The following is a 22016-nucleotide window of genomic DNA, read 5'->3' as shown; positions in this document are numbered from 1 at the left end:
CTCACCCCTCACACCGCATAGCGGAACCGCACACCGGACACCTCACACCGCATAGCGGACACCGCACACCGGACACCTCACACCGCATAGCGGACACCGCACACACCGCACACCCTCACCCCTCACACCGCATAGCGGACACCGCACACACCGCACACCTCACACCGCATAGCGGACACCGCACACCGGACACCTCACACCGCATAGCGGACACCGCACACACCGCACACCCTCACCCCTCACACACCGCCCACCCTCACTCCTCACCCCTCACCCACCGCCCACCCTCACCCCTCACACACCGCAAACCCTCACACCCCGCACACCCTCAGCCCTCTCACCGTCCCTACGCGGGCGCTGTGGCCGGGGCGCGGCTGGAACGCCACCTGCCGGCCGCGCCGGGAGCAGCCGTGCCGGGCTGGAGGGACGGGGCTGACCACTGTGGGGGCGTGGCCTGGTGTGAGGAGGCCGGGCCCGGGGCGTGGCCGCGCAGCCATGTCGGAGGGGCCGGCGGGAATGGCGGCTCCGGCGGCGATGGCGGAGACGCGGCTGCGGCGGAAGCAGCTGCTGAGCGCGGAGGAAGCGGAGCTGTTCGAACTGGCGCAGGCGGCGGGCAGCGGGCTGGACCCGGAGGTGTTCCGGTGAGCGGTGGGGGCGCCCCCGCGGGAGCCGCCGGTGAGGCCGGAGCCCCCTGTGACGGGCGCTGCCGGTGTCCCCCGCAGGGTGCTGCTGGACCTGCTGCGCATGAACGTGGCGCCGCTCGCCGTGTTCCAGGTGCTGAAGTCCATGTGCGCCGGGCAGCGGCTCCCGCCGGCAGCCGAGAGCGGCCCCGCCGCGCCCGCGCCGATCCCCGCCGACAGCCGAGGTACGCGGCGGGCGGGGGCGGAACGGGGCGGACGGGGCCCTTCCCCGGGCAGCTCCCGGGCGGAGCCTCCCGAGCACGGCCGGAGCCCGCCGGCCCCCGGGCCCGCGCTGCGGCCGCTGCGGCCCGGAACGCGCCTGGCGCTGCCCCGTGCCCGGGCCGCCGCGGGAAGGGGCCCGCGGGCCGCTCGGCCGAGCCCGGGGGGCGGCTCCGCCCGGGGGGCCCGCTCCGTGTGAGCCCCGGCCCGGCCTGAGGGGCCCGCTCCGTGTGAGCCCCGGCCCGGCCTGAGGGGCCCGCTCCGGGTGAGCCCCGGGGGCAGCTCTGCCCGGGGGGCCCGCTCCGGGTGAGCCCTGGCCCGGCCCGAGGGGCCCGCTCCGGGACAGCCCCGGCCCGAACTCTTTTGTCTTAATGTTCATGGGTTTTGGGGAGAGTTTGCTGCAGTACTTGTGCTACTTCTGCTCGCCAAGCCCTTACCAGAAAAAAATTCACTTTAATCTACGGTATTATTCAGTACTGCTTTCTTTGTATGTAACTCAAAAAAAGTCAAAGTTTCCGGGCCACGAGGAATTCCTGGAAAAGGAGGAAAGCTGTGTTGCTTCCTTTATCCCCATGTGCATGGTGGTTTCTAACATTCATCCAGCGGTTTCCATCCTCTAGGATGGTATTTGTGTGGGAAGATGAAGTAGAAGGCTGTCAGCTAAAGCAGTTACTGCTTTTGAATGTATTTATCTCTCCTTAATACTCTAATGTCCATGGACAGTAACAACCATAGCCCTGAACCTGTGCCATATGTAGGTATATATATAATTTTATTTTATTCCTAACCAATTCTAATAAAATTTCTATTTACTCCCTGAAGTGACTTTTGGCTCGACAACTCAGTGGATTACTTCCAAAAGGTTTAAAGATAAGTAACTAAAATCTGCTGTCACTAAGCCTGGATTCACAGTGGAAAAGTTAATTTCTCTTGTGGTGTTGTTTGTGGTAAATATTTCTGGTATTAGTTTGGCTTTCAGCAGCCAGTTTGGCCAATTGCTGTCTTATTTCCCAAGATTAAAATATGTCCTTGGTGCAAGTTAATGCACTGGAATTGCTGAAACAGGAAGATTGTACCATCAAGCCACAGTTGTGCTGCAGATGTGGTCAAACATTAAATGCTAAGCTTGGATTTGCCCTCTTTGCAAAGCTGTTGCTTGGTAATGCTGGTGAAGAGGCACTTGGGCCTCTTCTTTTCACATTCATCCCTGACCAAATTGCAATGGACAGAACTTCTGTACCTTGTCAGAAGGCTTGGTCTTCCCAGCTGCGTCAGGTTTTTGGTTTTCTGTAAGCTCGTGTTAAATTAGAGCCCTAACTCAGTTTGAATGAAAGTGAGAGTGAATTCTCTCTTTAGTTTCTGCCAGCCCAGGTGACTTTGCTGTCACACAGCATCTGCTGACATCAGCTAACTCTTTTGTGAATAAAACTGTCACTGAAAAGCTGATGCTCAGAAAATGCTTTAGGCAGAATTTAAGCTCAGCAGGGGCTTTGCACAACTTTAGCCCTGTGTTTTCATTTCTGTGGGTATAAGAAGTGCTGGTGAGATCCTGTTGATATGAAGGATGTATTTTGTCCAGTCCTCCTTGTAAGGATCACAGAATCAGGGAATGATTTGGGTTGAAGGGACCTTAAAGCTCATCTCATTCCACTCCCTGCCATGGTCAGGGACACCTCCCACTATCCCAGGTGGCTCCTGGACACTTGGACACTTCCAGGGATGGGGCAGCCACAGCTGCTCTGGGCAGTCTGTTCTAGGACCTCACAACCCTCCTAGAGAAGAATTTCTTTCCAATACCTGATCTAAACTTACCATCCTTCAACTTGAAAAAGAATCACTTCTCTTTCACTGAGCTTTCTCATTGTGGGCACAGTCCAGGTGCATCCTTCAGGAGTGGGTAAGTGTCTCTGGGGTGTCTGGGGGTGGATCTGTTCTGCAGGACTGGTGGGTTTGCCTTGCCTTGCCTCCTTTCCCTTTGGGAGCTGCTGTAAGGAGGGGGACCCTAAGTGCTGCCTGCTGTTGGCTCTGCAATCTCTTGTTGGAAGGTGCTGCTTCCATTTAAGAAGAAGATGCTGCAGCTTCCGTGCAGGACCAGGCATTTGCTAGGGGAGATGCCTCTTCTTGTTTTTGTGGTTGCAGCCCAAGCTCTGTGCTTGTGACAAGAGCAGCATTGTCCTGTGCCAGCTTCTCCAGCTGCTTGGTGCCTTTCAGCTCAGCCCTGCACTCCCTGCCCTGCCAGGAGGCAGACAAGTGGCTCAGGGAATCCTGGTCCCACCAAGCCTGCTCTGCCCCACTTGTATCAGGAATGAGATCTGGCTGAGGCCTCCCAGCACATCCTGGTGCAGGAGGCTTTAAAAACCAGCTAAAATAAAGCTGATGCAGCAGTTCTGATCTGCACTGTTGGTGCTGGGGGTTGCCCTGTGGTTATTTCAGCTTTTGTGCTGATGAAGCATCAGGGAGTCTGAAATCAGTAGCTCTGTATTTTCCCACAGCACACAGCCATGGCCTTCTGTGCTGGCTGGTAACTGAATCCCTGACAGCTGCCTGCAAAATTGCTCTGTGTGGGTATTGCAGCATCCATCTGGCATATTTAGCTGGATGCAGCTTAATTTAAGCTTCATTCAAAATGAATTTGGGAATTCAGCATTTCATTTGGGAGGGAAAGTGCTGGATTGAAATAGAAGGAATTTCCCAGGTGTCCTTTGTGTGTGTGTGAGGGGCAGGGTTAAGGACAGTGATGAGTTTGGCTAGACTAGACATATGTGTAATTAAGTAACCCATTTCTCACATATTTCTGTGCTTTCTGTTTCCATCAGCCAACCCTCAAGTCCCTGCTGGTTCCCTGCAGTTTTCTACCTCTCTATACACGTGCATATATCAGTGCCCTGCTCTTTTTTGGGCTGATGAGTAGTCTCTGATGCTTCTCTCACTTTCTGCACTCCAACCTCTTTTTCACATTCCCCATTTCCCCAGAGAGTGTCTTACCATAAAATTACTTCCTGAAGCTTTGCCCCAGCTAATTTCTCTTCTGAATGTGTTGTTAACATGAGCCTGCTTTTCAAAACCTGTCTCCTTTGTGGGGCTGTCACTTGGTGTGTGGATTTTAGGGCTGCAAGGCACAGGAGGAAAGGAGTTGTGCATAGCAGGGTCAGAATGCTCTCCTGCCCAGGGAAACTCACAAACTCCAGTGCCTGTTGGAAAATACACTGAGCCCATCACCAGCCATGGGCTCTCAGACGTTCTCATGGTGAGTTTTTATGGTCTGTGTGGAAAAATATGCTGTGGACAATCACAAGTCCTTTTCTGCCCTGCTTTTTTAACTATTTAATTCCTGTGTAAATACTTAGATGCAGTCAAGGCCTCAGAACTGTAAGCGTTGCTGTTCAGTTGTTTCATAAATATTCCTCGGTGTATAACACAGCTTGTTCCTAACTTGGTCCTTCTTGTGTGTTCTGCTTGCCATCTTTGTGGGGTTTTATCCTTCCCTGTTTATCCCTTTTTCTCACTTGTTTCTTTCCCTTTGTGCAGCCTGTTTTTAGCTGTGAACAGCCTTTGCAGTGGTGACTGTCAGACTCTTGGGTCTGCCATGCCAGCTGCTTTGCATTGCTCTTCCACTCAGCCCTGAGTTATCTCAGGGCTCACCCTGATGTGGGATTTGTAGTGTGGACTTCTGTATTAAGGAGATAAGGATAATGCTGACAAGGAGAATTCTGTGTAAGGCTCTAATATGGCAGAGGGAATCCCCTTGGATATGCAAAGGATTTATCTTACATTTATTTAATCTGGGGTTTATACATCATGCAGTGAATTTTTTCTGTGGGTTATACTGGCTATTATGCTTTAATTGTAAATGAAATATCCCCAAGGGGTCTGAGTGGTGGTGATGTGTGCCTTGCACCTGAAAATATTCCCAGACACTTCATGGTCTGCATGTCTTCTCTGAAAAAAGATCTGTAGAATGACCTATTGGTGACTTATATAGGATTAATTAAAGGACTTACAGAATCCTGATCATGGTTTTCTTACTTAGTTGCTCTTACTTGGGTTTTTTCCAGCACTCCATCAATACCACTCCAATGATTGGACTTCCTGCAGTCACTGAGGAGCAGTAAGGTTGCCTTCTGGATCTTACCCTGCAACTCTCACTCCTCCCAGCTTCTCCTACCATAAACAATAGAGTTTAAGCCTTTTGGATGAGAGGCCTTTATTCATGTTTTGTCTAATGATGGACATGGTAAATGCATGGGACAGGTTCTGTGCACAGAGCATTCCTGATGTGAAGTTGTTGCTGTTTCTCTCCCTTCCCCCAGGCTCACATTCCAAAATGATTTTTTTTTCTGTATTGTAGGCAACCAACTAGCTTCAATTTATAGACCTCTGTTATCTTTTGGTACAGAAATTATCAATGTGTCAATTATTTTAGAACTGACAAAAATTTTCTCAGCTGTATTGTGCTTTCTGGGATGGCTGAAATTGCCTTGGTTAAAAGTTCCTGTACCTTTCCCCTCCCAGGAGGTATTAATAAAAGTTGAACCTCTCAAAATACAGGTGATGGGTAGGGAAGTAAATTGCAAAAAGTCTAGGCTGGAATACTCACAACCTGCTGTGGCTCTAATCCCAGAAGAATGGGTGGCCATGGAGGTCTCTCCCCTGTCACACTTCTCCTGCAGGAGGTTTGCAGGGTTACCTGAGGCTCTGAGCTTTCCTCTCTGCTGCAGTGCCATAATTTTTTCAATATGTCTTTTCAGGCTGGTTATCAAGCTTTTTTTTCCCCTCCTTTTCATGCTCTGCAAGGCAAGACCTGACAGAAGAAAAAGGATTTAGAGGAATACTGTAAATGCCAAATTTGTCATGTAGTTTTGCTGCACAGTAATGAGATACAAGTTTGAATTATAACTGAGTGACAATTCATTCTTTTCCCTCACCCTTCCAAAGAAACACTCAAAAAATCAGACTCAGCAGAGCTCTGAGAAAAGTGAGGGACACTGCAGGGGTGTAACATGAGTTAATGGGTGAGTGAATGGCTTTTGTGGGTGCCCAGCATCTGTCCAGTGTCAAACCATGACAGTCAGCAAGGAAAGTATCAGTGGAGTCCTTTTGTTCCTCTGTAGTACTTGAATTACAGAGAGTTTGTGTTCATTGAGCTGCTTTTGTGCTTTGTGGTAATTGAATCTGTTATCTGTGATAGTGTAACTGAGAGAAGCACAAACCATGTCTGTCCCTGCACACTTCAGGAGCTGTCTTTGTCTGGTACATGGGTTTGCACAGGCTGCTTCCAGAGATATTCTGGGTATTTATGCAGTTTAAGTGGTTTGTTTTACTGTGATTCAAGACTAGGGGATGGAGGGCATGTGCTTTGAGCCCAGCTTCTCTTCAGCCCAATGACTCTTCCTCCCCAAGCTGTTTTGGTCAGAACACCAAGGCCCCACTCCAGGATTGTTTTAGGGTACCAGTGAGGGTGTGCACACAGCTGCAGTTGTGGGTGGGTTCAGGACCTCCCCTCTCAGCAGACAGATGCATGGGAGAAGGGGAGGACATTGGGGATGTGTCCAAGATTGCTAAAAGCATCATGGTGAATAATGCTTTTATTCCTCCTGCCACTTTTCTCTCAAATACTGTGAGATCACATCTTACCTCTGCCCAGTGTGTTTGTTTTCATCCACAGCACTTGCTTTAGTGAAGCTGCTTAAGGTGCCTGAGCTACAGCACAGCTGGCAAGGCTGACCTGGGGTGGTGGCTGCTGGCACAAAACTGCCCTGCTTCACAAGAAGAGAGTTTAGCAAGAGCACCTCACTTGGCTGGGATAAGTGAATGGATTTTTGTGCCACCCAAATTCTGTGGATTAATAACAGCCACCTGCTCCTGCTTGGAAGTTCTTAGATTGTCTTGCTGGTGCATCAAGGTGTTAAGTGGTAGTATTGACGTGAGTCCTGCTCCCAGACAGCTGCTCCAAGGAGACAGGATGGTCTGGTGAGTAACTGTGGGCTGTCCATAGCACAGATGACCCAAGATCATGTCCATGGAGACTCTAGAGTGTAGAGCAGCTGTTGATATTGTGCAGGTTGCACTGTGAGTGGTTGCCAAAATGTCACTCTTCATTTTAATTGCATGCATGTAACTACAGCCCTCTGTATTCCTGGTTTGTTTCCTCATTTTATGATGCTTTATGGAGGTTGGCATCTTTAGTAAAAGCTGTACATCATGTTCATTTTATTCTCTTTCCTAAAGTGAGTCCTGCTTCTCACCTGAGGGAGTGGCAGGAAAAGTCAGTGTCCCTCATTCCCTCAGCAGCAGTGAGTCTGTCACTCTCTCCTCTGTCAGGATCCTGTTGCCCCTTGCCTCCCTCAGTTTCTACCTTTGTACCCACTGCTGCTCCCTGCTCCCACCCTGCCTCTTAGAGCCCATCAGTTGTGCCTGCAGGAGGGGAACTCTCACCTCCTGAGCTCTGTGAGAACATCTGAAATCCTGTGTAGGAGTCTGAGTTCCTGAGAATCTCAGGAGATGATAGGAAATCCAGATCTGCTCATTGAGTGACAGAAGTGATATGGAGAGAGGTGTGTGTGATCTGATGATGTGGCAGCAGTCTCAGACACCAGTGGACACTGGCACATCCTTTCACTTATCCCAGCTCGAGGTGCTGGAAACTCTTGGTGCTCCAGCAGTGCTGTTTGCTGTGCTGCTGCTCCTGTGTGCAATGACTGGAACAAAGTGGCTGGTTACTTTGGAGATTAAACCTCATGAGAATTAAAAATGCTTCTACAGTCACTTCTTTGGGTTTAGTGGCACCAATACCTGTTGGGCTGAATTCACCAATTTGCTTTGTGCACTGGATGCTGGAGATGTTTGTGACATTAATGGAATTTTGCCTCCTGCATGGTTCCTGAGGGAACGCTTGTGGCTAGCTGCTGTGTGGGGATGCTGGGGCTGGGATGTGGAAGCTCATGGATGTGTTTGTTTATTCAGGGAGGAATAAAAGCAGCTGTGCTGTGGGTGGCTCCCAGGTTCTGGCCGAGAGAAGCAGCCGGGAAGGATCTGCCCAGAGGATGCCCCGGCAGCCGAGCGCCAGCCGCGGGCAGAAGGCAGCGGCCTCTGGCAAGGGCAGCGGGGCAGGCAGCAGTGCCTGAGAGAGCCCTGGAACACACGGATTGCAGAGCTTGACAATGATTGTAAATTGTGCTTCTTGAAGCTGCCTGTGTTGTATGTATTAAACTAAAACCATGATTTGTAATACAGAAAACAGAGCTGTTGGTTCTTATTTCCAAAACTTCCTTTGGCCATGCAGGCTGCTTGGAAATGTTCCTGCATTTGGCTTTTCCTGTTTCCCCATCTGCCTCTTTACAGCATTCCAGCACCTCTCTCTGAAACCAGATTGATCCCTCCCAAGACACAATCCCAGGTTCAGTCCTCCCAGTGGTGCTGATGTGATTATTCATTTACACAACATTACAGCCCCCTTTGCCTCAGGAGCCAGGTCAGAGGGGGAGGTTGGGCCAGATAAGAGAGGGAACAGCTCCATCACTTAGGGCACAACACATACAAGTACCTAAAACAGGTGAGTGGGTTTCTTGGAGCTCAGGTGTTACCAGGCATGGTTCCAGAGGGTCTCCAGGCAGTAGGGTGCCTCCTAATGGCTCTGGGGGCTCAGGGGCTGCTGATGAATTCCATGTCCCTAATTAGGAGAAAGTGCCTCCATTCTATGGGAGTAAGATGGTGATTCCTAAACTCAAGATCTCCCTCTCACAGGCCTGCTTCAACAGGTGCTAAAATGAGATTTGCAAGGTCTGGATATCTCCTACTCTGATCAAATAACAAAGTGCAGCTGCTCCCCTTGGTAAAACTGAGGTGCTGGAGTTCAGAGGCCCAAAGGAGGTAGCCAGACACAAGTTGTCACAATGCTGGGTGTCAGGAGAGCAAACTTTGGCATCCTGCTTGATGCAGTCCCATGGAATCAAGCCCTGGAGGGAAGTGGCACCCAAGAAAGAAGGCTGATATTCTACATTATCAGTGCTCAAGAGTGGTCTCACCTGAGAACCCAGAGCTGCATCCCACGTCTGAGCTCAACTACAGCCCTGACACCCCTTCTTGGGGCCACTTCCCTGGCCTCTGTCACCCCCCACCCCATATTGAACCCCTCTCATCCCCTCAGCCTTGTTCTCTGCAGGCTCTGCAGATGCTGCTGGGAGCTGCAGTGAGCTGGGCTTGGCTGGGGTACAGCACCTCGGGGCAGGGGCTGCCCTCTGTCACTTCAGCTCAGTGTCCTGGGGGCTGTAGGTCCTCTGAGGTTGCCAGGGACACTGGAAGGGACAGGGCAGGATGTGGAGTGTTTGAGGGTTGTTAGGGTCAGCCAGGGCTGCAGGGAACACTCCTACCCCATGAGAGCATTAGGTTAGGTGGTTAAGAGCTCATCTTCTGCAATAAAGACAAGCAGGGGGAGGTGGAGTAGCCCTGAGAACCTCCACAGTGCCAGGGATTCCCTGTCCCAGCTGCTCCCAGCCAGAGGGTGAATGGGGCCACTGCAGGTCACAGCTGGTCCCTCACTAGGGGCAAAGTCACACTGTGGGATACAAGGAAAGAGCAATTTCAGATTGTGACTTATGGGACGTTCAGGGCAGGAATGAAAAGTGGGGAAAAGGAGGGACCAAGGTGGTTTTGGAGAGCCATAAATGTGGGAAAATATAGGGATAAAGATATGATGGCCCGGATGGCATCTAATGCCCCTCTGCCACTGTGGGATTACAGACAGCCTGTGCCTCCTGGGGTTACACACTGAGCCTCGCTGGTGGCTGAAAGTGGGGGACATGGACATTTGTCACTCTTAGGGTCCTTAGGGCAGGACGCTGACTGATGCACTTCCTGTGCAAACCTGCTTTCTGACAATTATTCACCATTTAAATGGGCAACGTTGACTGTAGCATTGCCAAGGAAGCTTATAAAATCCACAGATAATTTTATGAGATTTGCCTTATAAAGCAGTTAAAGCAGATAAGCAAATCAAACTAATTAAGGCTCTGTCAATATTTGCACAGAGATGTGTGATGTCAAGTGGAATTTGTACTACCTGAGTGACTTCTGAATTCTCAAGATTTTAGAAGGGTAACACAGAATGTGCAAAAGAAAGGGTAACACAGAATGTGCAAACACTCACCCCATAAACTGAGGGCTCTCAATCTCACAGAGTGACCTTGGGCAGCATCCTGATACAAGGAGGGAAACCTAAGAGTCCTTCTCTCAGGACAACTGACTCCACTGCCCTGCCTGCCCACCAAGGCTCCATCTGTACCCCAGCTGATTCTTACCTGTCATCAGATGGCCACAAAAAGCCTTGCTGGCCGAGGTGTGACCCTCAGCCCCTGCCCAGCAGCAGCAGCTGCAGTGGTTAGTGCTGCACACCTGAATCCAGCCATGGCACAGGTGAGGTCACTGCCAGGTCTGAGGGCTGCTGGAGATGATGCACCTGCCATGAGCACCAGTGAAGTTTATCCTTAACTGGAATGAACACCTGCAAAAGGAGGAGTAGGGAAAACAGGGGGAGAACCTAGAAGCTCTTCCAGACCATCCGTCAGGGCTGAGCAGCACAGGCAGGATCCCTGTTTTCCTACAGAGTATATTTCCCTGTACCATCATTGCCAAAAAAAGGAGAGCCGGACGGGAAGAAAAAATATTGACGCTGAGGAAAAGGTAAGCTGGCCCGTACGGGGATCGAACCCGCGACCTTGGCGTTATTAGCACCACGCTCTAACCGACTGAGCTAACCGGCCGTGCTGAAGAAAGCGCCGCGCCGCCACCTCGTGGCCCGGCCGTGGCTCCGCCTCCCGGAAAAAGGCAACAAAAGAGTTCTTAGCAGAGGATGGTTTCGATCCATCGACCTCTGGGTTATGGGCCCAGCACGCTTCCGCTGCGCCACTCTGCTTTCTGTGGGAGCCCTTCCTCACAGAGTAGATATTCCCATCTATAATTGCACACCGCCCTGCAACCTCAGCAGCACTAACAGCCTGTGCAGGGTGACAGCAGCACCCCGTTAGCCCCAAAACGGGGAACAGCGAATATAACACACTGTGGTGCCCCACTATCTGTTAGCTTTCACCTCCTCCCAGGATCCACCCCGATGGCAGCCGCTCTCTGGTCACAGAGAGCAGCAGGCACAACTTTCCCTGGCATTGTCCTGGGGAAGGCTGGGAGAAGATCAGAGAAAAGAATGAGAGACAATTCTTATCTTCGCTTGCTGCACCTGTTGTTGTGAACATGTGAAATCTGTTATGGAGATTTGTTTACCAAAGGGTGATTTCTTGGTTGACCACTGGTGATGGTGTTTTACTTAAAGGGACCAAGTGGGTCAAACTGTGTCAGACAGTCTGTAAGGGTGATGAGTTTCTTAATAAGTACAGTATAATAAAGTGATGGATCAGTCTTCTGGAACTATGGAGTCAATGCTAATTTTTACCACGTCAGGGATGTCCTGCTACAAGTGCCCACTGTGCTGCTGAAAGCAGAACAGAGACAAAGCCCATCTGGTATCTTCTGCTTTTTGGCTTGCCTGCTAGCAGCCACCATTCACCTGTGGTATACAACCACTCATCCATCAGATTTTAGGAAACCAGGCAAACTTCTCATGGGGAACATATAAGAAGCCAGGTGGGTGGATTTTTGCAGACATTTCTCACAAATTCATGAGCATGGTTTCCCAAACTGCTGGCAGTGGGAGATATAAATATTTTGGAAAAAAACTAGATGAGAACATAAAGCCTGGGACTGGGGCTGCTCAGCACATCACACACCTTGTGTCTGCCTTGGACAGCAGCACTGTGTTCACAGCAGCCCTGTGGCAGCAGGACTCAGGCACAACAAGAGGATGTGCTGTCAGCACTGTGATGTGATTCATTCTGAGGAGAAGCTGAGGATGTCACCCATGTGTTCACCCTTGCTCTAGTTCTGCATTTCTATTCCTACAACTGGCTGTTGTAGTTTTGGCTCTTTTGTCAAAATAAAACAATGAACACCTGCAGTTCCTTTTCATATCAAGATGATTTTGGGGTTTTTTGCAATAGCTGTGAACCAGTGCTCCATCATCCTCCCCTGAGCCTCCAGGGCTCCTGGCCTCTGCCTTCTCTTCAGAGGATTCCTGCAGTGTGTGGGGTGTGTATGTGCACGCCTGGGTGTGGGTGGAAGTGTTTTGATTGGCCATGCAGATATATTCTCTAAAGCATCTGGCTGGCAGTTTACAGCACAAAAGTGCATAAGCTAATTAGCAATCATTATTATTCAAATCTTCATGCTCTGTCTGAGCATGCAGAAATGCAGTTATGATAGCCAGAGCTGAAGTGGAATTGCATCTGGCCAGGGATGTCAAAGACAGCAAGGAGGTTTCTGTAATTACCCACATGACAAAAGGGACACACAGCCCACTGGTGAATGAGCTGGGAACTTGGTGAGGCAGGACATGGAAGAGGTTGATGCACTGAATGACTCCTCTGCCTTGGTCTTCACTTGCAAACCAAGCCTCAGGAGTCCCAGGCCTGAGAGGGGCTCTGGGGTAAGCATGGTGCATCCTTGGGGAAGGAAGATCAGGTCAGGGAATAACAGACATACATAACTTATAGAATCAGAGAATTACAGAAGCATGGAGTGGTTTAGGTTGGAAGGGACCTTAAAGATTATCTAGTTCCAATCCCCCTGTCCATGAACCTGCCCATGAACCCATGAGTGCCGACAGCGCAGGCTGATGTCATTGTCAGGCCTTTTTCAATAATTGAATGATCATGGTGACTGGGAGAGATGCCTGAGGACTAAAACAAGGCAAAAGACTCCTGTCTTGAAAAGGGTAAGAGGCCCCAGAGAGCTACAGGCTGGTCAGCCTCACCTTGGTCCCTAGGAAAGTGAGGGAGTATCTAAGTTGCAAGAAGCCCCAATAAGAACAGCAGCCCTGCCTGTGGGTTGGTGACATTGGGTGTCTGAGACGTGCAGTCATGATTGCTAACCAGGTCATTCCAAATGAAATTCCCACATGTGCCACAGTTTGTATTCAAGAAAGAGTCCTACACATGAAATTACTGTGTGTTGTGAACACAGACATTGTATGTACCAGCATCCCTCTGAAGGGGAATGACAAAGCATTTGTCATTTGTCAAAGCTGGCACTGTAGAGATGGAATAGGTGGAGGATGGAGAGCAATTTCACCCCAATGATACACTGAGACATTTTATATAGAACAGGCCTCCTCCCACTATCCCCCAAATTGCAGAACTGGCCTCATGCAGTGCAGTTCATGCTTGAGTCTGTCACAGACATCTTTTCATGAAAATCATTTCCTTAGGATTTTTCCTCCTGAGAAGCTGAGAGACCTCAGGAACAAAATGTAAACAATGATTATCTGCTGCTGTGGAATGCAACAGGTGGATCTTTGATTAGCCCATCTTAGATATTTATAATTAATGGCCAATCACAGCCCAGCTAGCTCGGCTCTCTGTCCGAGCCACAAACCTTTGTTATTCATTCCTTTCTATTCTTAGCTTAGCTAGCCTTCTGAGAACCTTTACTTCTATTCTTTGTTTAATGTAATATATATCATCAAATAATAATCAAGCCTTCTGAAATATGGAGTCAGATCTCCATCTCTTTCCTCCACATAAGACCCCTGTGAACACCATCACATGGGTCCCCACCTGGGCACTGTCAGTCTCCATCATTACAGTGCCACAGCAGCATGCTTCTCTTGCCAGGTGCAACCAGCTGCAGCAGCAACCCTAAAATCCCTCTCAACCTGTACCAACAGAGCCATCTCAGGTGGAAAAATAAACTGCTGAAAGCAGAGTGTCCTCCTAGGCCCCGAGAGCTGACGCTGGATAAACCTTTGTCATCACCTCCATCTGAATCCCTGGAAAGGATAGTGGGGGGTGAGAAGAAACCTGTCCGTCAGAGCAGGGTGTGTCACGGCAGGGAACGGAGGACCAGGCCACAAGCTGTGGTTTGTCTTCCTAGGTTACAGAGGCACGAGAAGGCTCGTGGCCTCTGCGCTTTCGGGAGCAGGTGAGGGAGCAAAACACATTCTGCGTTGGCCGGGAATCGAACCCGGGTCAACTGCTTGGAAGGCAGCTATGCTCACCACTATACCACCAACGCATCTGCGAAGGGAGGGTGGTGCCTGCTCCTCCAGGTCACATTCCACCCAGCTCCAGGTGCGCACTGGCTCCTACTGCTCCGTGCACTGCTACAGGCACACACCGGCTCCTTCTGTTTCTATGGGCACTGCTACAGGCTGCCACAGGAGATGGGTGTTTCTGTGAGTAAGGTATTGGCTGGAAAACTCAAGCTGGGCCAGACACCGACTAGAGGAGATCAGCACCAGGGGGTGCCCAGGCTTGGAGCAGGACCCTGGACAGGTCAGGATTGAGCTGCAGGCACAGGCTGCACAGACCTATGGGGTGTGTCTGGAAGAGATGGTTCTGGGTCTCCAGCACCAATCTCCAGCCCTGAGCAGCCAGAGAAGTAGAAAAAGGTCAGACAGTCTCCCTTGTTTATGTGGGTGCTGGTGGTGCTGTAGGGGACGCTGGTGACAGCATCACTCCCCACACACACTGTGCCATGTAGGTGCATTTGTGGGTCCATGTCTGTGGTGGGGTAAGCACAGTCAGCTGCTCACCCAGCTGCTCACCCCTGCTCCACTGTCTGTGAATGAGAAGCATAGAAAACAAAATGAGAATTCTTCCAGGACAAAATAAACCCTGGGACATGGCTTTGCAAATATGATTGTTGGCAAAGCAGACTCAACTTGGGGAAATTAATGTTTGGCCAATTGAAAAAGGTTCACATGCTGAGTAACAAGAAAAACCCAAACAAACATTAAACACAACCTTTCCTTGCTCTTACCCAGGATCAGCTTGTCTGCTTCACTCAACATTCCTGAAACCAAAGCAGCATGGCATTCTGAATTGTCTCTCTGCCCTTCCTGACCCTTCTTTCTTTCCCCATGTGGATTCTCACTAGGGTCTCCCTGGTCCCAAAAGGCCCCACAGTGTCACTAGGGCCCTGGGTCCCACCAGGTTCCACAGCATCCCAGTGCTCCCCAGGCTTCTGTCAGGTTCCATAGCTTTCCTATGGTCTCCAGGGTTCCCTGAGCTTCTGTGGTGTCACAGTGCCTGAGTTCTGTGAACTTGCACAGCATCACAAGGGTCTCCTGGGTCCCACGGGGTCACAACATACCTTGAAAAAGGTTCACACAGGTTTGTGGATTCTGTGCAGCCCTGCTGTGTCACAATGGTCCCTCCCTTCCCCAAGTCCCCCCGGTGTCCCAGTGGCCTCTTGGCTCCAGGAGAGGGTGTCTGGGATCAGCAGGGACAGCGTGCACACAGTGCCATGGTCCCTTCTGTGCCCATGCCTGGCCCTGTCCCTGCCACAGCCGTGGGGTGTGTAACCTGCTGCAGGTGACACTGATGTCATGGCTGCTCCTGGGGTGACTCCCCGGGGTGAGGCCAGCAGGGATTCATTGCCCCCATGCTGCAGTCCCTGTGCCAGTGACACTGAGCCCCAGTGCAAAGCCAGCCAGGGCCATGCCACCCCTGAGCTCTCTATAAAGCTCAGCTTTGCCGGCCTCAAAGCCCAGTGCTAGGCAGTGTGCCCCTCACATTTCTGTCTAGAACTGACCCAGAAATGTCTGATTTGTACATGTGAGAAGGAAGGTGCATAGTCCCAGCATGTTTGTGCACTTTAAGAGCACAAAAGGTAAGAGGGTAATTTCATAAAGCCTTTTGTCCTGACACTTCCTTCTCTGGCAGATACAGATGCTTCAATTAGGCAACAATGAGGGTGTTTGAAAGTGATTGCATTGTGAAAATCAGGTTTCACAGGGAAGAGGGAAGGTCAGCAAATGCTTTGTCTCCTGGCACATTTCTCAGTCTGAACTGCAGCTGGAAATGCTTCACTTTAGTGATGGACCCTGCTGCCTTTAGAGAATGTGATGATGCTATATATATAGCTGAGAAGGCAAATGCAAATCACTAGTGTGTTTTGTTTAATTTAGAGACTGCAAAGGGAAGATGAAGCTTGCACTGGCTTTTTGTTGTTGGGTGTTTCCTTTGGGAATACCTGCTGGACGTTTGGAAGGGGTTTGTGATGTGCAAGAGTGAGAGGGTAAGATGGTACATGGAGCTTGAGGGAAAGGACACATCTCTTATGGAGCTGGATGCAGTTCAATGGGTGTGAGTTACATGTTCAACAGCTGATCACACAAGAAAACACACCAAAAGAAAGATGCTGTGCTGGAATTGCCTTTTCTTTTGTAACCTATAAGCTGTGCACAGCTAAGGATGAAACAATTCCTCTTCTTTCACCAGTACATGCAGGATCCCACTCTGTCAGACACCAAGGGCCAGGATCCATGGCAGAGCTCTTCCACAAACTGCTCCCACACAAATGGGGCAGGGGCAGAAAAGTGCTTGGCTTTTTCCTGGGCACTGTCAGCACTATGAAAACAACCACACGATGGTGGTGTCGACTCACAAAAGAAGGAAATGCACAGAGCCCAGCTGGAACCACCCCCAGCACAGAGCCAAGAAACAAACGTCTCTCAAATCAGCCACATCAGGACAAAAAGGCTTCACTGATCTTCCACTTCAAAGTGCAAACCCTTCTCTCCACCACTTTTAAAAGGCAACACAAACTCCTTTGCCCTAACAAATCTTTTCACTCTCACAGAGTCTGGCCACAAGCTTGAAAACATCTGTCAAAGCCAGAGCTCACAAAGAAGTCAGCTGAGAAAGCTCTTGCTGCCTACAGCTTCAGCTGCACCCATCAAACTACCAGCACACACCCTGCTATCAGCACTTCCCTTCTCAGCTCTGGGTACCACCTTAAGCCTTCAGTCTCAGAGTCAGGATCCAAATGGAGCAGCACCAGGGACTGCTCACACACTAAAACTACCAGGACAAAAAGCTCAGCAGTTTGGTGTTTCCATTCCCACTTGACAGCTCAACAGCTCTAACCCAGAGAGCAGCTTTACACTCAGTGAGAGTACCCAGTGTGTGCCTCAGAACCTGCTTGCTTTGCCAAAGAGAGGAACTACAAGCCCATCTCAAAAGAAATGGCATCCTCTTTTCCAAAATACAAAACACTGGGGATTGACTCCACACAGAAGTGACAGAACACCATCACTGGGCATTACTTGCCCAGGGCACTAGATCAGTGCACACCAAGCCTCAGGGCAGCTGCTTACTTTGTTTGAAAGAGGGTGCTAGGAGAATTTCAAGATGTAGATACCTCTGAGATGTAGATACCACATGCCAATTTGAATCTATCAGGAGATCACCTTCCAAAGATGGATACCAACTCCACCACTGTACAAACTGAGGCAAACATCAAATATGCCAGGACAGAAAGTGGTTACTATTGAATTCACGGGCAGCCTCAACAAGGGGAGAGAATGATGCATCTGACTCCATCTTAAAAGAAGGCTAATTAATTACTTTATTATACACTTAATCTATTCTATATTCCCCTCTATTACATCTAAACTGAATCTGCTATGCAATCAACTCTGCACACACTCCACAGAATCTCATGGCTGTCAGCCCACAGTCCCAACACACACACCTGGCCCTGACAGGCCAAGGAAACAAAACCCATCCCTGTGGGTAAACAATCTCCATATTGCATTCTACTTTGGCACGAACACAGGCACAGCAAATGATAAAAACTGTGTTTTCTTTCTCTGATGTTCAGAGAATGTGAAACTGAGAAATATTCTTGGGAAGATGTGTCTTGCTTTTCTCTGTGAAGAGAAATGTGGCTACAGGTTACCTGCCTTGACCTCCACTAGGCAGCTCCTTATCAGCTTCTTATCTGCACCTCCAACAGTGGAGATGTGTGTTTTTCCTTCCCATGGAAACACATTCTCATTCAGGAACTAACCAAGCAAAGGTTGCACAACACTTCCAGTAATGCAAGGCCCAACATTTGCTCCTACACAGAAGGGGCCAGTGCACAGTTAAAGCCAGGGAGGGCTCCTGGAGAAAGGGATGATGATCCTGAAATATCCACAAAGAATCCCTTGGGAGAATGTTGAGGTATTTTGGCAGAGGTAATGAAGGGCAATCCATGCCCAGGAGGTTGGGCATTACTGGATTTGTGGCCAACATGCCCATCACAGGTTACCTCCAAATTGGTTGTGTAGGGTATATTGGACTGTTGTTCTTTCTGCTGTCACAATTCAGGGAAATCAGTCAGGAATCAGGATATGTGATGATCTAATCAGAGAAAAGCAGTCAATTGATGCAGTCCTGGCTGGAAGGAGCACCCAGAAGTGGGGAAAAGATGAATGGCCACCTGAGCAAATTATACAACACCATGGAGTCCTAATGAATAATATCAGGTGGCAGGGAACCCATTTTTACATAAATCAGATCATTAGGTTACAAGCTGTCCTTGAAATAATTACCAACCAGCCAGCTACAGCCTTGACCATTTTGCTGACCAATCCACTCAGATGAGGAGTGCAATATTTCAATGGCAGTAGATTATCTATTAGCAGAAGAAGGGGAAGTGTGTGGCAAATTAAATGACTCAAAGTGCCATTTGCAAATAGATGACCATGGAAAAGTGGTAAAACAAACAGCAAAGGGAATAAGAAAGTTAGCTCATGTACCATCCAAACATGGAAAGGATGGAAATGGGACACATTTTCATGGTGGGTTAAAAGAATGCTTTTTTTTCCCTCTTATGTGCTGTAGCAACTCTCACCTTTTTACCATCCCTTGCTTAGTGCAACTTATTCAGTATGTGATGAGAGGGATGCAGGTAGTAGCCATGCCTACAGATCCAGAAATGGCTACAAAAGGACAGAAAATGCTGTCACTGCAAATAATTGCAAAAGCAAAAAGGCCCCAGGAACAGCAAGTTAGGTCAGTGATGAATAAGGTTTGTAAAAACAATTATTGAGGAAAATAAGAAGAGGAGGGATTGAAAGCAATGAGCAGGAGGTGTCTTTACAAATAAACTGTGGCCCTGATTGCAGATAAGGCCTAATAGAGAGAGGTGAAAGAAGCAATGGGGGAACCATAAATTCCATAGGAATTCCACTCATTGACACACACTGTTACTCACTTAAGACTGTGCAAAATCTCTGGATTTAGAGAAAAAGAACAGAGACACAAGGAAGAAGAAAAATGGGGTTTGGAGGGGGTTATACATTAAAAGGGGGTTTTAAGTATTAGGCTTTTTGGGGAGTCTGTACCTCTCAAGTACCTCAGCCAGTGGGGAAAGAGGGAGGGAAAATGTGGCCAGGAAATCAGGACTAAAAGGAGGCTGTGTCCTGTAAAAATTATAAAAGACCCCATGGGGAATGCCCCATGACCTCTTCACATCACTGATTCACATTAGCTGCAGATACTTAAAGACTCTCAAACAATTCTACATTTAAAATGTGTATTTTTGTCAAGTCTGGACTCATTGTTAGATCAGTAAAACATGTAATAGAATGTAAAACTGAAAGTTGATGACAGTTTAAAAGATCAGAACTTTAAAATTTTGTACACTTTCATGAATATATTAGTTTGATTAACTCAAAACATCTATATTGCATAGTCTCAGAAAAAAAAAAGCCAACAGTTTAAAAAAAATTCAGAAGATCAGTAGTTTTCTTTTGAAAACACAACCAACAACTGTTACTAAAAATAATGTCAGATAGTTTCTGATTCAAGAGAAGTGAAATGGCACCATCTAGTGACTCACACACGAGAAACCAGAAAAGCTGTCACTTCTTTTACTTCCTCTCAACACCACGCAGTCAAGTTTGGCAACATTACCAGAAGTAAATGTAAAAATAAGCATAAATGCCAGAACACCCTCTATGGAACAAGGAATTGAAAGTCAAGTATTGTACTCAAGGATTATTTTTCTACCAAACTAGGTAACTCTGGTCTTTAGTAGGTTGAAATATTTTGGAAGCACACACAATATAAATTTAATAGTTACATACTACTGACCCAAATATCTTCACAGGAACAACAAATGGTTTTTAAGCAGTGGCAACAATAGCTTACAAAAGAGGCTTCTATCAGTTAGTAACACACACAGCTGTCAAAACTTATGAATAAAAATTGGATGCATCTCATTTTTCACTGATAAATTCAAATAGCAGCCCCTTCTCTTCAATTGATAATCACACCTCATATTTGCACAGGCACCCATGATCCTGTGCATTTATGTTCACTTTTCCAGCAGATTGCCTAAAGGCTGCCAGCACAGAATACTTCTAAGCTACTTTACTCAACTTACCTGCTTCTGTACAGATTGCATAGGTCTTATAAATTATCCCAGGAATTCATTCACTAGAAAATTATAGACAAAAGCAAAATATTTATTAGGTTTTATATTATTATTCCTCTATGATTTTGTTGAAGGAGCATATTGGACAAAACCTTACTAACCTTTTTCTCAAGCCGCGGTCATGTGCCCCCTGCAGGACTGTCGAGGAGGGCTTTTCCTATCGGAATTGCTACACAAAAACTGAAAGAGCGAAAGAGGTGGCGCAGGCAATTTTCACCAGTTTCCTCTTTTGTTCTTGGCTTTCCATGTGTATTTAATAAATAACAAGGAACAGCTCTCCAGCAAACCACACCACTGTTAATTCTTAGGGTGTCTTACCCTAAAAAGCAGGGCACGTTGAAATGATACCCTCAGAGAGAAATAAAATATAAACTTCGTTTTAAATTCTCTTGCTTTCCAAAAGGTGGCCCTCCCTATGAGAGAAAGTTCAAGGGTTAAGGAATAGAGTTACGTTTTTAAATGACGATTCCTAAGTTCTCTATTATCGCGGAGGAGAGGCCGGGGCGGGCGGGAGGCGCCTTCGCCATCTCGGACCCTTCCCCATCCCCATCCGGGGCCTCCTCTCCGCGGAGAGTCCGTGCGGCCCCCGGGCCCTCTGCCCCGACCGGGGCCGCCGCTCCTTCCCGCCCTGCCTGCCCCGGGGAGCGGCTGCCGTCGGCACCGACCGCAGCCCCGCCCGCCCCACAGGGCCAGGGGGCGCGGGCGGCCCGGGGGCCGCGCTGGCTCCCTCAGCGGGGTGGGAAAGGGGCCGCACCGCCGGTCCCCTCAGGGGATGGGCACGGGGATGTCACCGCTGATCCCCTTACCGGGACACGGCAGGGGGGGCCTCACCGCCGGTCCCCTCAGGGGATGGGCACGGGGATGTCACCGCTGATCCCCTTACCGGGACACGGCAGGGGGGGCCTCACCGCCGGTCCCCTCAGGGGATGGGCAGGGCGGTCTCACCGCCGGTCTCCTCACCGGGATGGCACGGAGGCCTCACCGCTGGTCCCCTCACGGGATGGGCATGGGGGTCTCATCGCCGGTCTCCTCATCGAGACAGGCAGGGAGGCCTCACCGTCGGTCTTCTCACTGGGAGACGCAGGGGAGTCACCGGCGATCTCCTCAGGGGATGGGCACGGGGGTCTCTCCACTGAGACACGGCAGGGCGGCCTCACCGCCGGTCTCCTCACCGGGATGGGCACGGGGGTCTCACCGCTGATCCCCTCACCGGGACACGGCAGGGGGGGTCCTCACCGCCATCCCCTCAGCGAGGCGGGCCGGGGTCTCACCGCCATCCCCTCACAGAGGAGGGCCCGGGTCTCGCCCCATCCCCTCAGCGAGGAGGGCCGGGGTCTCACCGCCATCCCCTCAGCGAGGCAGGCCGGGGTCTCGCCGCTGATCCCCTCACCGGGACAGGCAGCGAGGCCTCACCGCCGGTCCCCTCAGCGAGGCGGGTCAGGGTCTCACCGCGGATCCCCTCAGCGAGGCGGGCCGGGGTCTCGCCGCTGATCCCCTCACTGGGACAGGCAGCGAGGCCTCGCCGCCATCCCCTCACAGAGGTGGGCCGGGGGTCTCGCCACTCCTACGTGGGAGCCGAGGAAGGGGAAGAGCTCCGGCCCAGCCTCGTACAGCGCTGGGCTTCTCCCTGCCCTCCCTTGAAGCAAACGAAGGCCCGGTAACGCGGCCCTGTCAGCCCAAACAGCAGAACTCAAATAATTAATCAAGACCTCGTTTTAAAGGCCGGTCCCTCCTCACAGCTGGCACAAGGAGCTGCTCAGCCATTTCCTAATTTCATGTACATCTACCAGGGCTGTTCTGGAA

The 22016-nt window shown here is 49.8% G+C and overlaps 1 protein-coding gene and 3 non-coding genes across 4 annotated transcripts; 1 reads left to right on the top strand and 3 right to left on the bottom strand.

Annotated features, from left to right (window-relative positions):
- Nucleotides 1-492: 492 nt before the first annotated feature.
- LOC134425071 (mitotic-spindle organizing protein 2B-like) lies at nucleotides 493-8136 on the top strand. The gene is made up of 3 exons (XM_063169291.1): nucleotides 493-641; nucleotides 723-865; nucleotides 7863-8136. Exons 1-3 carry the CDS (start codon nucleotides 496-498, stop codon nucleotides 8021-8023), a joined length of 450 nt encoding a protein of 149 aa, XP_063025361.1. The 5' UTR covers nucleotides 493-495; the 3' UTR covers nucleotides 8024-8136.
- A 2447-nt stretch (nucleotides 8137-10583) lies between these two features.
- TRNAI-AAU (transfer RNA isoleucine (anticodon AAU)) lies at nucleotides 10584-10657 on the bottom strand. Its single transcript has one exon. It is a non-coding gene; the product is annotated as a tRNA-Ile (tRNA).
- An 80-nt stretch (nucleotides 10658-10737) lies between these two features.
- On the bottom strand, nucleotides 10738-10809 carry TRNAM-CAU (transfer RNA methionine (anticodon CAU)). Its single transcript has one exon. It is a non-coding gene; the product is annotated as a tRNA-Met (tRNA).
- Nucleotides 10810-13943: 3134 nt separating this feature from the next.
- On the bottom strand, nucleotides 13944-14015 carry TRNAG-UCC (transfer RNA glycine (anticodon UCC)). Its single transcript has one exon. It is a non-coding gene; the product is annotated as a tRNA-Gly (tRNA).
- Between the last annotated feature and the right edge of the window lie 8001 nt (nucleotides 14016-22016).

Source organism: Melospiza melodia, chromosome 15, assembly GCF_035770615.1.
Source record: "Melospiza melodia melodia isolate bMelMel2 chromosome 15, bMelMel2.pri, whole genome shotgun sequence".
NCBI lineage: Eukaryota > Metazoa > Chordata > Aves > Passeriformes > Passerellidae > Melospiza > Melospiza melodia.
This window is presented reverse-complemented; position numbering and strand designations above follow the sequence as displayed.

Excerpts from the sequence above, each read along its gene's own strand:
- LOC134425071 (XM_063169291.1), top strand. The coding sequence starts at position 496 with ATGTCGGAGGGGCCGGCGGGAATGGCGGCTCCGGCGGCGATGGCGGAG. Across the intron at positions 642-722 it reads CTGGACCCGGAGGTGTTCCG|GGTGCTGCTGGACCTGCTGC; the intron begins GTGAGCGGTGGG and ends TGTCCCCCGCAG. Across the intron at positions 866-7,862 it reads GATCCCCGCCGACAGCCGAG|GGAGGAATAAAAGCAGCTGT; the intron begins GTACGCGGCGGG and ends TTGTTTATTCAG.